The 17,118-nt window shown below is 25.1% G+C and overlaps 2 protein-coding genes across 6 annotated transcripts in view; both read right to left on the bottom strand.

Annotated features, from left to right (window-relative positions):
• LOC114942262 (uncharacterized) overlaps positions 1-17,118 on the bottom strand; it is a 346,485-nt gene that overhangs the window by 144,796 nt on the left and 184,571 nt on the right. The gene's annotated exons all lie outside the window — the stretch shown is intronic.
• Positions 2,536-16,993, bottom strand: LOC114930060 (aminopeptidase N-like). Of its 2 annotated transcripts, XM_029301799.2 has the most exons (13): positions 16,568-16,993; positions 13,935-14,434; positions 13,098-13,544; positions 12,392-12,572; positions 11,626-11,764; positions 9,453-9,534; positions 8,184-8,497; positions 7,220-7,503; positions 4,189-4,379; positions 3,756-4,058; positions 3,607-3,673; positions 3,398-3,490; positions 2,536-3,171 (listed from the first exon to the last, which is right to left on the bottom strand). In XM_029301799.2, exons 2-13 carry the CDS (start codon positions 14,393-14,395, stop codon positions 2,938-2,940), a joined length of 2,796 nt encoding a protein of 931 aa, XP_029157632.2. In that variant the 5' UTR covers positions 14,396-14,434; positions 16,568-16,993; the 3' UTR covers positions 2,536-2,937. The 2 variants fall into 2 exon arrangements, with proteins under 2 accessions (XP_029157632.2, XP_029157634.2); XM_029301801.2 differs by lacking the exon at positions 13,935-14,434 and having other exon boundaries at positions 13,098-13,366; positions 16,568-16,992.

The following is a 17,118-nucleotide window of genomic DNA, read 5'->3' as shown; positions in this document are numbered from 1 at the left end:
TCAATTAATCAAATAAATATGCATATTTACAAATTTATATTACTTATTTCGAAAAACATTTTCACAAATAATATGGTGTAATATCTTTTAATATATTCATCGCTTTCGATAATTTTATCTTAATTATCTTCTTAATTGTATAGTTTCAATAATTTTCTCAATAATTCTTAATAATTCTATTTATCTTATTCATATTAATTATTTTTAATGAAAATTAATATTCACGACTCTTCCTCTCTTTGTACAGTATTTTATTTAGTGTCAGAATTACTGCATTATCAATTAGAGTATTAAATCAAGTTACGAATATCTATTGAATATGCGTACGATAAATTTAGACACACAGGCATAATTTAAATAACCTAGTGACTAATACTTAAAAGACAATATAGTTAAATGTATTTAGTTTTATATGTGTTATCTGTTATGTGTAAATTATAATATTTTAAAGCTTCAAAAGCATTTTATTCGATAAACTTTTGGATCGAAAATTATTTCAATATTACGATTCCTGAATTATATATATATATATATACAATACTTAAAATAATTGTTTATTTATTAAAAATATATCAAAATTTTTTCAAATATATATATATATGTATATAATTTATATATACTATATATATATATATATATATATATATTTATATTGCATACATATTATTAAAATGTTATGTATGATATGTATCATTCTCATTTTAATACACATACACACTCACAATAACTAAAATATTAATTTTTATTAATAAAAGTATTAAAAATTACTTAAAAAAATTATGAAATTATAATGTATCTAATAATTATATAAATAATATAGTATTATGCATTAATTATATCCCTACATATATATATGCATAATTTAATTCATAGACATTACGTTCTAAAATGAAGAAAAACTATTTATAATAATTAACTAAATAATACGACTTTGAGTGCACAAATCTATTTGATGTACTTACTTTTAAATTGTATCACTTTGTAAACTTTAAAATATATACTTTATTATTTTATGCGTATTTGAACATAGCATGTATAATATGGTATAAAAAAATTAAAAAATTGGTGCATGTATTACATAGTAGCTCTCTTTTTATATTCTAATCGATTAGCTATAGGAAGTTTTTAGGATATATTAATTGTTTTCCGATTTTAGTATATAATGGATTTCTATCTATTTTACGAATTTTTTATCCATGTTGCAACACTGTTCTATAAATTTTATTTTTTCTAAAATAGATTTGACATTTATCATTAAAAAATAGTAAAAGACAATAAATAATAAAGAGGCAAATGAAATGATAAGATAATTTCTTAATATTAAAATTCATTGCGTTAATTGGAAGAAGTATATGTTATACGCGAACTTTTTAATTTGATAACAAATGTTTTAAAATACTTTTTCTCTTTTATTTTTGCTTATATGTCTTTTAAATATAATTGTAAGTTACAATTCATATTGACACATTTTGCAGTATTTGTAAGTTTATTAAAAATATCAGCAAGAAACCAAAATAATTTTATAAATTAATATTAAAGTTATTAATATTAACATTAAATTTTATTTAAAGTACTTTATGAAATTAGAATATGGGGTTACACAAGAGAGGGGAGCGAGAGCGAGAGCGAGAGAGAGAGAGAGGGAGGGAGAGAAAGAGAGAGAGAGAGAGAGAGAGAGAGAGAGAGAGAGAGAGAGAGAGAGAGAAATTGTGTTATGTGATTTATTGTAAACTAAAAAATGTTAATCAATTACAAATTTTAGATTATAACACTAAATGTGTCAATTATTTATATATTGAACATATATCACATATAATCATTAGTTTACATATAACGTTATTGTATTATTAATTCTTATAGTTATAGAAACTTATTATATATATATATATATATATATATATATATATATACGCATTTACAAATTTTTGTAATGTATTAATTATATATTTAATATATAATATGATCTGTATATCTAACGTACGCAATATATATATACATATATATATATAATATTATTATTTTAAATATACCCGTACACACGCCCGCAAGCACGCACGCACGCACGCACGCACGCACGCACGCACGCACGCACACACATACGCGCGCACGCGCACACGCGCCAACACACAAACACTCATATATTATACATATATATATATATATATGTATATATAATAAAAATAATAACGAATTTTTATACATATAAACATCCCTTGTAGAAATTTATTGCTAGTAACGCCAATTAATCACTTATTTCGAGTACTTAAAATACTGATATACAGTAATTTAAGTACTTAAAATAAATAATTAAGTACTCGAAATAAGTGATAAATTGGCGTTACTACTGATAAATTTTTATAAGGGACAAATATGTTGGCTGTAAATTTTTATAATATTTAAATACTAATTCGTTATAAATATATATATGTATGTTTTGTGTGTGTGTGTGTGTGTTTGTATGCGTAAACATATAATTTTATTAATTTATGTAAAAAATTAAAAACAAATTAATGTATAATTCAAAATAAATAGATAGTACATTTAGGTGCATTTATCATTTATAACAAGCATATTTATATATTTATATTTACACATTTATATTATTATATTATATCTAACAATAAAATTTATCATAATATTATATGGATATTTTCTTGTGACTACACAGATAATAATATATACTTCAACTACTTCAAGCAAGATCGCAAAAAATGAAAAACTTAATGCATGCAGTCATAAATTTTTGTAAATACAGACGCAGCAAATAGTAATACATCTAAATAAGCAATAATTAAAGCAGTAAAAAAAAATAGTAAAATCAATATAAAAATTTATTCCTATAAGTATGTCCAGAGGCGGATTTATATAGAGTCTTACGATGCTTAAGCCTCAGAGCCCCCAACGAGAGGGGGCTCCCAAACAACTCCAAATCAACACTTAGTTGATAGTTTTTCTGGTTATGGTTGATAGGATATCCTTGACTTCGTGTGCTCTTAAACTCTCTCGAAACTTATTAGGATCAAATTCTAAAGGTGGCATGCTTAATATTAGCTTCAATATTAAATTCTTAACGTATGATTTCGATCTTTGTCTTTCGGTTTGATCGTCCCGAATGTCTATCTGGCGTCTAATTCGGTCATGTATGTTATGCTCATTTATCTTAATGTAACCCTGAAACAAATCGTTTTATTAATTATAATATAATTAAATAAATTGTAATCTCATTCTACATTATGAAAATATAATATATATAAAATAAACAAAGATTTGCACAATAAAATCAACATACGTTTTATATAACAAATAAAACAAACATAAAAATAATATTTAGAAATTGATAAGATAGAACAATATTTCTTTTTCTTTTGCTTTCCATAATAATATTTATTAAATTTACCTCTTTTATTTGATGTCTTTTCAGTAAATCTTCTGCGTTATTTACTTCAACTAAGTTAGTTTTTATAATACCTTTAACGGCATTTAATATTTCCTAAAATGTATCATTTTTCTAACATTATCAAAATTAATTTAAACATTAAATAATAATTACTGATATCGCATTATTATCACATTTTGTATACATATTTAAACATGTAAAATTTTTACCTGAGTTAAATCTACGGAATATAGGTTATTAATAATAATAATTAATGCTGCAGGTGTACTAACATATCTGAACACGAAAAAAACAAATGTATATATAAAACATATAATAAACTTTTGTACACAATATTTATAAAAATATGCCACATTACTTTGGTTTTATTTCGTTAAAATGATCTAATATGTACTCCAGTATAATTTGATTCTTCGCATGCTTCGTCAAAATATGTAAGAAACTGTTAAAAGAATTTGGATATTCCTGTTTTGTAGAAATGTTTTGATTATATCTTAAATATTTTTTAATGAGATTAATATCTTCAGGGCAAGCCAAGTATTCTAAAAACTTAGTGTCAGATTTATTCAATCCTATATCATACACTGATTGCCATGTGGTCTCTTCTTTGGTCAACATCAAACCATTACAATATGTCCATTCCTTCCACCATGGCAAAAGTCTATAATATAAAAAATTAAATTTTCTTATTAAAAATTAGCATGTGATCAAATCAAATCATTTAAACATTATGGAAGATACCTATAAGAAAATTTAATTAAGAAAGGCTAAAAATATATACCAATATTTACCTGTGTGTTTTAGGATCTTCGATATGTTGTTTTAATTTATTGTTGGCTTTTTCCTTACAAGTAATGTCACCGAGAAAACATGCCCATCTTGCTACTTCTTGTTGTAAACATTTTCTAAGGTCGTCATTATCATTAATTTCTTCATATTTGATTCTTTTAAATGTCCCGTTTAATTTATCGTTTATGTAATTCTAAAAATCGTTAAATATATATTTCTTGTTTATATTGTAAATATATTTAAAAATTATTAACATCTCAAAAGATTCAAATAAAGTCGCTAATAAAATTATAAATAGTTTATTAAAGTTTGATCTAACTGGTCAATACAAATCGTATCGCACACAACGTTTCGGCCTTTAGGTATCAAGGTTAGTGGTGCTTTCAAGATGTCAAAGTGAAAGACGTAATATCGAGTAATATACTTGATAAGGGCCCGTACCCAAAAGCCGAAATGTTATATGTAATACGATTTGTACTGGCCAGCTCTTGTAGAAATTTATCACTACTAGTGAAATTTCTATAAGACATAAATATATGTTGACTGTAAATTTTTATAATATTTAAATATTAATTTGTTATAAATATATATATATGTATGTTTTGTGTGTGTGTGTGCGTGCGTGTGTGTTTGTATGCGTAAACATATAATTTTATTAATTTATGTAAAAAATTAAAAACAAATTAATATATATAAACGCGAGAATTTATTTATGCACGTATACATACGTTTAAAAATACATACATATATGCAAAAATATGGTTTAATATGCGAACTGTTTATAATATTTAAAAGATATTATTAAAGATATTATTAATATTATTGAATGATCACTATCATTAGTTTCTTTATATTTGATTCTATCAAGTACCCCGAGTAATATGTCTCTTACTCTATACTAAAAATCGTTAAATATATATTACTTTCATATTATAAATACATTAAAAAATAATTTTTCTATTAATTTCCAACAGATTCTTAAAATTTTCTCTATTCTTGAAACAAAGCAGATAAATTCTTCGTATTTGATTCCTGTAAGTATCTTGCGTAAGATGCTGCTTATTCTTAAAAATCGTTTATAAGAATCGTTAAATATTTAATTCTCTGTTTAATTAATATTTTTACGCCCGCGTTAAGTCCAAGTGCGACTTCCGGTCGAATGTCCCTGGACTACGAATTACATCCCCTAAAATGCTGTGTCCGCGGGGCGATTCCGATAATCACTCGGATGCGACACAATATTTCACGCACTCACTTGCCTTCGGAAAATAAAAACACGTATTTATGAAAGAAACAAAGAATTTTAATGGGGACACGAATACAAGAGATAATTAAAAGGCAAAATAGCGAGGAAGAATCGTAATGCGCAGACGTCACAGTAAACGTCCAAACCGAACGACAGCTGTCAGACGATTGCGATGAATATCGCACCGAAAACAATATACTGCTAGTTGTTTAACAACCTCCATAGCAACCATATCCGAGTAACATATAATAGAAAGATGTAACTTGTAGTCCAGGGACATTCGACCGGAATTCACACTTGGGCTTAACGCGAACACAACAATATTATATATATGTACTTAAAAATTATTATATTTTTTATTATTTTCCTACAGATTCTTAAAATTTTTTCTCTCTTTGAAACAAACATTCGTAAATATTTACTTACATTAACGCGAACGTTTATCTATGCACGTACATACACTCAAATATATATACATATGTATGCAAAAATAGGGATCCCAATTGCCTACAAATTGATTGCCAACAGCATTGAATGCCAACAGATCATTTGCTAACAAATCGTTTGCTCACAAAACTTTTTGCCTACAAATCTATTGCCTACAATCTCTTTTGCGCACAAATAATAAAATTTAAGCACAAACGTACATTTGCACACACGATATTATTGCGCACAAGCTGCACTGCACACATGATATTATTACCTACAGATCGGGTCCCCGAAAATGTTATTTTCCTGGCCCAATGCTATTTGACTGAACCGCTGTCATGTAAATAGTATTTAGCATACACTTTTTCACTCGAGAAAGAGGTTCCATATGGGTTTGCAACATTCCACGCGAAGCGAGGTTCAACCCAAATCTTATATATATTATATTGTTTTATCTATTTTCAGTACCCAAAAGGGCTGCTATAAACTTGAAGTATCCCATTCGAAATAATATCAAAATTTATTTCCATTTTCCTAAAAAACATTCAGGCAAATGCTGTTTGCCTAAAAAAATAACATTTGGACACACATAAACAGGCGAAAGCCATTTGACTAGGCAGATTGTATTAACCTACTCAAAAGTCATTTCTTTAAAATAACAATTTGCCTATGACAATATAAATACAAAAAACAATTAGAAATATGTTAAAAATTGTACGTTTTACGTAAATATTACAAAAAAGTTTTATTTTTAAAGAAGAAACAATCGCTGACATAATAGTATCATGTGTGCAATGTAGCTTGTGTAATAGTTTGTGTGTGCAAACGTATGTTGTCTTTTAATTTCTTTTTGTGCGCAATAGAGCTTGTATAGGCAACCGGTTTGTAGATAATAGTGTGCAAATACATATATTTGTTTCTTAATTTTTTTATTTGTTCGCAAAAGAGGTTGTAGGTAATAGATTTGTAAGCAAAAAGTTTTATGCGCAAACGATTTGTTTGCAAACGAACTGTTGGCAATCAATTTGAGACCAATTCGAGCTCTTTTCAAAAATATGATTAAATTTGTGTGAAATGTTTATAATTATAATTCATTGACAAAGAATTTTAGGCACCCAGCTATATAGCCAATAACAATGGTATATATCAATAATATTGGCGGTAGTGAAAATCATACATTTTAGAGCACAATTCAAACTGAATTTGTATGCACACTTATTTGCAATGTAATTAATAGTATGTATAATTTTATCGTTGCGGTATATATTTTTCTGAGTATTTAAACTTATATAATGAATGAGTGTATATATACCAATATCTGAAATATAACAATTTCATTGAAATCTATTAATATTTACCTTGAGATTTCCATGTTTTTCTTTCAACACTACCAGAGAAGTACTGAACATGTATTCCAGAGCTTTAAACATAGGATACCACGCTATATAATCTTCTTCTCGATTTAGATACGATATGATATCCCAGAATATAGATGAATTAAGTTGTTCTGCTATCATTAAATGAAATGCATCATCGATAATTTGGGCACGATTAAGAACATGAATTTTCGTGTAATCATCATGGTTTAGATAATGTGAAATTCTTCGCCAATTCTCATCATCATAGTTCACGCGATAATATCCTGTCAAATAGTGAATAAATTTTATAAATATTTATTATTTTGAATAAGTTTATCATTATAATGTATATTTATTATCAAACATTTTGGTTTCATACTTTTGTTTACATCAATTATAAATTAAAAACGTATCAAAAATTTAATACATATAAATAAAATGCAAATACATATAAAAAATTAACTAAAATGAAAAATAAAACTGTGCAAGATATTGTTGTATAGAATAAAATAAAATTATTTCTAGTTGTGAATTCATTATGTAATATTTATTTTTTATTAATCAGTAAAATTTCTGTAACATGTAACTTTACGAAAATTGTATGTTTTACTTGTACTTATTATTATACTAATTTTATAAATATAATTATCTTTTTATAATTTTTGTTTATATTAGAATACAATATTTGTAAAAATATAACTTTAATATTAATTGATATTATAGTGGAAAACGCCGATGTGTATATCTTAATTATATATAACAATGCAGAATATTATACAAAACATTTTAAAACTATAGCATTTTAATATTATATAACATTTTAATATTATAGTTATATAATAAATATCTCAGATTTTTATAGGACAATGAATAAAATAGATAAAAATATAAAATAATGTCAATTATGTGTGTGTAAAATAAAGATGAGAAATAAGTCATAATAAGTCCATTGGTCGATATTTACCAATTTGTTGTATATTGAATATAATCCAACCAGTCTCTTTAGATGCTAATGATAGTTTTAAATCCCTTGACGTGCATACTATATGATGAGTAAAATTGTTAAAATCGGGAGATGTTTGTGTAGTAAAAGTTAGAGGAACACAGTCAATATGTAATGTGTCGATATTTTGTATCGATACATTTGCTTGGCTCATAGCATCCTCATAATTTCGTATTATTTTTATGATAGGACATTGTCTATAAGTCATTATGTCTAGAGAAATATCTGGTTCTATTGCAGGAATAACAATTTCTTTCCAAAAATTCAGAATGGTTCTAAATTTACACAGTATGTAAAATACATAAAAATTTATTACAAATATGTTAAAATTCTCTGTATAATGTTAATATTACAAAAATTTTAATAAACACTAACAAGCAAAATATAAAATTGCACTTCTATTTATATATTTATATATGTTATATTTATATCATAATAATAAAAAAATATAACGTAATTTTAAACACAATTTATAACTTTATTAAATTTTTCAGTTTTCCTTCTCTCTCTCTCTCTCTTTCTCTCTATTATTAGCATTAATATAGATTATATTTGAGCAAAGTATTGAGAGAGTTATAAAATGATTAGAAGAAGAAGTAAAACGAATAAAAAGTTGAAGACAAAACAAAAATTAAGTATGTATAATAATATTTAGAAAAATATATAAAGGAGATCAAAATCAAGTATGTAATATTAAGAAAAATTATATAAAGGAGATCGATTTACGAAAGACGAAAATAAAAATAGAGAAGTGATAAAAAAGAGATATAAGTGTTAAATATTTAAAAACTTAAATAAGAAATTAAATAAGATTAAAAAACAAATGTAGCACAAAATGCAATTAAAAGAATAAAAATTATAAGAATTATAGACGATATAAAGAAATAAAGGAAAAAATAAAAAAATAAAAATGATTTAAAAAATTATTTAAAAAATAATAAATCATAAAACAAAAATAAAACAACAATGTATATGTATATGAAAAAGTGACAATAATAAAACATCAATTTCTTTCTACAGAAACGATTTTCATAAGAAAAGTAATGAAATTAAAAATAAATCTAGAAGCAGCTTTGAAAATTAACGCAATTGTTAGACTAAAAAAAACATAAGGAAAAAATGTCAGAAGAAGCCAAAAAATGAGGGACATTTTATAAAACTTCTATTATTAAATATTTATGATATGCAATTTTATTCTTTTGATATTATATTTTATATTGAATTACTCACGTTTTATTTATATATGAGCGAATGTGTTTCCAAAATATATCTTCAGTGAAAGCGTGTTGCATCATGCGCAGTATAAAGGGTGCTACGATTTACATCAAAATTATAAATTAGAGATATATCATAAATATACAATTACTATTGTATTAGTTACTTGTAAACATATTGATTTTTAAATGAAAAATGATATATATGTATACAGGGTAGTAATTGTATAAGAGTGAAATGTTTTTATTGCCGCACCGTTTATCATCCTATTTTATAAATAAATTTCTCGGTAATACTTAGGAAGATAGCAAAACTTTATAGGACCATTCAATTAATTCCTTTTACCTACATATACGCGGCTATTACCGGACACTGTGGTCGTGTATATTATATATATATACCATATATATATATATATATTTTTTTTTTTATTGTTTTGGTAATGAATATAGTGAGAAATCGATTTATACAAAAATAAAGATGTAATGAAAAAGAGATATAAATTAAGGTAGATCCATTTAAAAAAAAATATAAATGATCTTCAAATGATCTTGACAATCAGTCTTTAGGAAAAAGTCAGTAGCGTTTACTTGTTTGTCTGTAGAAATTACACAACTTTAATCTATGGTAAAACGTTTTCCCCTAAAATAAATTGTTCAAAAAATCTTAGTATGGATATTTTAAAATGAAATAGTTTCTGTATATGTATACACATACATACAAATTTGTATATATATATATATATATATATATATATATATATACATACAAAAAAATGAAAAGGCTAGAAAAAATTATAATACTAATATAAATTTTTGAAAAGCTAGTTTAATGATGACACATTTAATGAAAATGTTAATAAGTTAATAATATGTATTTATAGATTATATTTGACTTTTTGTTGTATATAGATTGACAAAGTCTACCAATACTATTAATTGAACAGAATATAAAAACCAGTTAGGAGAGCGCGGCGGAACCTAAAAAAGAAACTAAAATATATACATACATACATACATACATATATATATATATATATACAGGGTGTCACTTAATTGGCGCTCATTATTTACATAGCGATATTCTTCATGGAAAACTGAGTCAAAAAGTCCTGAGCCATTTTTTTCTATAATGCATAATAATTTTTATTATTAACGATAGAAAAAGGCATGTCAAAGGCGCGCGCAAAAGAATAGCGTCTTGCCATAAGCATAGTGCCTTGCATAGTGTTTTCACGCACACCGCTACACGCGCGGTTTACCATTATTAGTAATAATGATTAGAGTTATTATGGCTTAACATTATTAGTAATTACGGCTTTGTTATGCATTATAGAAAAAAATGGCTCAGAACTTTCTGACTCAGTTTTCCACGAGGAATATCGCTTTGTAAATAGTGGGCGCCAATCAAGTGACCCTGTATATATACATACATACATACATATAATATATATATATATATATATATATATATATATATATACATATATATAAACAAACATATACTAACTATTCCATTTTGAAAAATCTATACAAAGATTTTTTGAACAATGTATTTTAGAGAAAAACATTTTAGATATAAGTTGTATGATTTGTAAGAAAAAACAAGTAAACGGTATTGACTTTTTCCTAAAGGCCGATTTTCATGGTATTTAAAGACCATTAATCTTTTTTAATGGATCTACCTTAATTTTTTTTATAAATCAATTTCTCGCAATATTCATTATCAAAACAATAAGTTGTAAGGATAAGATAATCATAAAGAAAATATTTTACAGGATATTTTATACCTTTAACACGTTATTTTACATAAGTGTAAATATATATTTCAAGAAATATTCATTTTTCTTCGATCTAATCTCAATAATTTTGTATATAAAATAATGAGAAAAATTAATATTTTTGCAAAAAAATAGTTTTTGAGAAAAGCTATGTAGCTGCTAGTTGCAAATTACATACACGCATCTATATTGTTTATATGTATACATACTTTAAATATTAATTTAAAAATATGCATAAATACGAATGTACGTATATATACGCATGTGTGTGTGTGTATGTATGTACTTTTATAAAATTAATATATTATTAAAATCCAAATATATAATTATTATGTTATAATTTTACACATATTTTTATAATATTAATAATTAAAAATTTACGCGAACAATTTTATTATATTACGTTACCCTTAATGAATTGGCGAATTTTGAATATACTCATATCTTCTACAGTAGAATTCCACAAACTATAAGCACCATCCAAATGAAAAGAATAATGTTGATTTTGAACAACAAATAAATTTATTATTCGATAATCTGGATAAATCTATAAAAAAAATTACTATATCAATATAATCGCTCTGAAATTACTTGCAAAAGAAACAAATACTAATATTATTAGCGTTACTTCTATGTTAAAAAGACACACTTTCTTATTTTAAAAACGCATAAATAATAGTTAATAATTTTATTGTTGCTAGTAAATTAATAAATCAAAAATACCTTGATATACGAATAAATATAATAACAAGTTTAAAATTTCGTACATATATAATTAGCAAATATTATATGGGTTTAAAATTATTATCTCATGATATTATATTGCAGAGTTCTCCTTATCATATAAATTTACATAAATATTGTGTGTACTAGTTTTTGTTTTGATTAATTTATTTTATTTTAGATTTCATAAAAGTTTAAGAATATCTAAGTGGTATTAAAAAATAAAAACATTTCTAATTACTTTACATTATAATTATATGTATGTGAAAAAGTACTTTTTAAATAACAGTTTAATATTTTATATAATGTTAAATGTTTCTAAGACAATTTACAAAGAGTTTATGTACATTTTCTAAAAAGAGTTTGATATACAAAAATCTTGCAATATAAATTAAAGCTTGTTATCGTTTGCGAGAAAATGGGAGCGAGATAGCGTTGAAAATAGAATAACCTTATTGACAGCATACGTTGCAAGCAACGTAGTTAAACCTTTATTAAACCAAAAAATTGACGGAAACGGTTTGTTCAGATTATAAAACCATTGCTGTGCCACTTCATGTCCTACTAATTGAGCTACTTGGATTTTGTGAGCAACAGGATATAAATTTTTATCGTAGATGATATCTGTTTCCCTGAAAATTATATTTAAATGTTAAGACTGAGAACTTTTATAAAAAATAAAACTATAATTTTGTTAAGATATTAACATTTTATTGTTAGATGTATGATTTACAAACTCATGGATATAATTTAACAAATCATTATTGTAAATCGTATAAAATAATTTTTTTTTTATGTTTAATTTACAAAATGAAACAACGATAAATTTCTGTTAATGAGTATATTGTTCACACAAAGAACAATAGTTTGAAATAAATAAAAAAATGTCATTTCTTTTATAACTTGATTGCAGTTTTAACATCTATCTTGTGGGGTATGATTTAGCATACATACTTTCCTCTTTATGTACGTATTAAAAGAGTAAACTTTAATTTTTTAATAATATGAATAAACTTAATTCTATTAAAATTGTTTATTTTCGCTATTCCTTATTTTTAACATTTACCAAAACAAAAGATATACCTATATTTAAATTTTATAATTTTACATACTAATATAATTTTATTTTTAATGTAATATTAAGCATTTGTACTTACCTATAAAAAACAAGTCGGAAAACTTTGTCATGAAAATTTGGAATTGCAAGATGATCCATCATCGAAATATGGTTCGAATGTTTCCATTCATTTTCAAAAAACAACGTGATATTTTCAGCTACATTTTTTGCAAATTCCATGTCAAATCTAGTATCAATTCTGTACCGCATTTTAATGATTCGAGTTTTTCTATCAAGACTGAATAAGTAATTAGACAAAATCACTGTTGTGTGATTAGTCCATATTACAGGTGTGGTACCGAAGTGTGTCTGTAACAAATTGTCTTCACTTTTTTCGATGTTTCGCCACTGCACATTTGGCAAATCCGCGAACAGATAATATCCTATAGAAATGTTAAAATTTGCTTCTAACGATAAATCCTGTTGACCCCGACATGGAAACGATCGTCGGATGCCCATTATCTGGATATGCGGAACATCTATCCAACTACATTTCAAAGAACATACATTAATGAAACTTTTTTAATAACCATCAAAATATTGGGAATTAAAAAATGTATCAATGTTATATGCATCAACACATTATATTTTATGACTCTATTACATATTATTATAGTAATAAATATAAAGATTGTTTCCTTTAGATTTATGATTTTAGATTGTTCTCTTTATATTTTATGACTTTATTACATATAATTATATTGATATAGGTAAAGATTGTTCACTCTTAAATTTAAATTTCGCGATTTATAATAATTTTTTGGACATTTAATACATAAATTGTATATTAATTACAATGTCTTATGTAATTGCATATTGTATCCTTTTTAATAAACATTTATTATTAACAGTTTTTTTATATTTATTATTTACTTACGTAGTATCTTCTTTCAAGTTGAAAATTCTAAAGACTTCACCAACAGTAGCATCAAATTTTATATTTAAGGTGTAATTTCCTGGTGATAATTCATCCATAAAGGATATATCAGTTGTGCCTTTTTCATTAATTACAGTGTAATTATTATATATCGATTTATAAACTGCATTTTTATCATTGTCATGATATTTTTCAAAATTTGTAAATAGCACTATTATATTGCTAATATTTAATCTTTTTGAATGTAAATATATGTGATGCGTTTTATTAAGAATACTTATGCTGATATTGCATTCTCCAAAGAAAAGATTTCTTCCAATTCGTGATGTAAACTTCATATCGTAATGTATTGGTTTTACATATTCTGATGGTTGATAGCATAAAGATTCATTACGAGTGGAAGCCGTCGCAGCGATAAAAATTAATCCACTACTTAATAATAGTTTTAGAAATAGCATCATGTCGAAGAAAAAGAATATTTACTTTAGATCTCTAAAACACTGAACAAAAGATAAATAAAGAAATTAAATATTGCTTAGATATCTTTTTAAATGATTCTTGTATATAAACAAGACATAAATACAAAAAGTATTAGAATTATTAATTGGACAATCATTCTAATTAGCAGAATATTATATGGTGAGAAAGTTATATGCAAATTTACATTTGCACAATTTTTAAATATAATTAAATATGTATATATATATATATATATATATATATATATATATGTGTGTGTGTTTGTGTGTGTGTGTGTGTGTATTTCAGTGTCGCACATATTGTACTTGACAGCAATACAGAAATATGGAATTTACAACATATTTTATATTTTTTTTAAATAGTTAATTTCATTGTCAACAAATTATACACATTTGAATTTATAGAATGTTATTTATAATATAAAGATTTATAGTATATAAAGTTAGTTGTTTTAAGTATTTTTATATACATATATACTTGTGTGTACGTGCAATTGAAAATAAGAATTAGACAGCAGAGATCAGAAAAACTGAGGAGCGGCGAGAGAGAGAGAGAGAGTGAGAGAGAGAGAGAGTGAGAAAGAGAGAAAGTGTGTGAGAGAGAGTGAGAGAGAGAGTGAGAGAGAGAGAGAGTGTGAGAGAGAGAGAAAGTGAGAGAGAGAGAGAGAGAGAGATGGAGCACATGTTTATTATTATGTTCCTCGAAAATCTGTTTGATTTCTTTTCTTATACTGTGTATTATGAACTGAACGGACATTCACCGAGAATTAAGCCAACATAGATTCAATTTTAAATTATATCTATTATAAACCTGATAATAAATATTACAACACATTTACAATACATTTAATTTACATATGTAAAAACTTTCAGCTTTAATGGTATCTTATTAAATTTATATGAACTATTTATTATACGTTTTAAATTTAATATTAACATGCGTTTTGTACGTTTTAATTCAAATATTTTACGTAAAAATTATTACGTAAAATATTTAATATTTTGACTGTTTATAACTTATATGATTAATATAATACTACTTATTTTTAAGTGTTATACTTATGTTTATTTTTTAACTTAAAAATTAATTTGTTTAAACTTGTTATAATATATCGCCGTCATAAAGGGATATATCAAATCCAAATTGAAAGCAATAATAATTGTTCTACTTTTCATTTTTCTAAATTACATACATTATTTTTAACAACAAAAATTAATATTTGATTTTTCATTCTTGTTACAGTTATTCTACTCAATGTCAGTACAATTTAAAAATCATTTTAAATATTAAAATATACGCACAGATATTTTATTATAAAAAAGATAAGTACAATAAATTTTGGAAAACAAAATTTAATATTCTTGTAATGAAAGAACAATTAAAAGTGTCTATTATAATATTTATTATCTGTTTTGTAGGACTCGAATAAATTTTATTATAATATTTATATATTTGACCGACGTGTTTGTCTCGTCATGCGTGTTCTCGAGTCGGGTTATTTGCCGAAATTTCGTTATATCTCTGTTTATCGAGCGTTTTGTTTTGTTCGTATCGAGACAATCCCTTTGTATTGCGAGCGAAAAGAAAACAGGTAACAGTTACCACGACCTCTCGAATAATCGACGCGTATGCTAACCGAAAGATAATAGCAAGGATACGAAAGATCGAGACAATTAATATTTGATTCTTCTTCCTCGTTACAGTTATTCTACTCAATGTCAGTACAATTTAAATATTATTTTATATATTAAAATACACACAGATATTTCTTTTATAAAAAATAAGTACGACATATTATATAAAACAGAATTTTAATAGTCTTAATAATAAAAGGACAATTAAAAGTGTCTGTTATAATATTTATTATCTGTAAATTGTAGTATTTTTAAGTTTCAGGAATAACTTATTGAATATTAAACTTTTGTGGGTCCAAGATTATTTCAACATTACAATTCGTAAAATGTTATAATATCGACATTATTTAAATTATCTCTGTGTGTGTATAAAAATTTAAAGATAATTTTGAATAAAACTATTTTCTTTATAGCTTATCTGTTGCAAATTCTTTAAAATTCCGTTATACGGTATGATTAAATTTTTTTGTATTTGTAGACAAATATATGTTTTTATATTTTTAACTTATTTTGACTTACCCAATATTTCGGTCCAGTATGTTAATTGCATATGTATATTGATATAATTTGTTTTATAAACTGCAACAAATTAATGCTGTAGCAGTATGCAATGTCGGAAGAATACAAAACGTTCGCACTCACTTTATTACAATCTTTAGGTATATCTACCACGATGTGATTCGAAAGACCACGAAAGACTGACTGATTCTCTGTATGTGTGATCATAATAAATATAATGTGTTAGGTCAACAAAACCTCTGAGGTCGTTATTATATGGATGTCCGGTAATTGTCGCTTCAACCGTCGTGTGCAGGTAAAGTGAGTTAAACCAAATAGGAAAGTCCTGTATCTTTTTGCGATTTTTGCAATAATTATTGAGTTATTAGATAAAAAAGATCGGCCAATCCACGCGAATAGAAGCGTGCGACGAGAAGAGACGTCCTACTGTAACACTTTCCTATTCGGTTTAACTCACTTTACATGTATACGATGGTTAAAGCGACAATTACCGGACACCCTATATATGTATATGTGCGTGTGTGCGTGCGTGTGTGCGTGCGTGTGTGAGC

Source organism: Nylanderia fulva, unplaced genomic scaffold (assembly GCF_048542155.1).
Source record: "Nylanderia fulva isolate GAGA-0341 unplaced genomic scaffold, ASM4854215v1 Scaffold62, whole genome shotgun sequence".
NCBI classification, from domain to species: Eukaryota; Metazoa; Arthropoda; class Insecta; order Hymenoptera; family Formicidae; genus Nylanderia; species Nylanderia fulva.
This window is presented reverse-complemented; position numbering and strand designations above follow the sequence as displayed.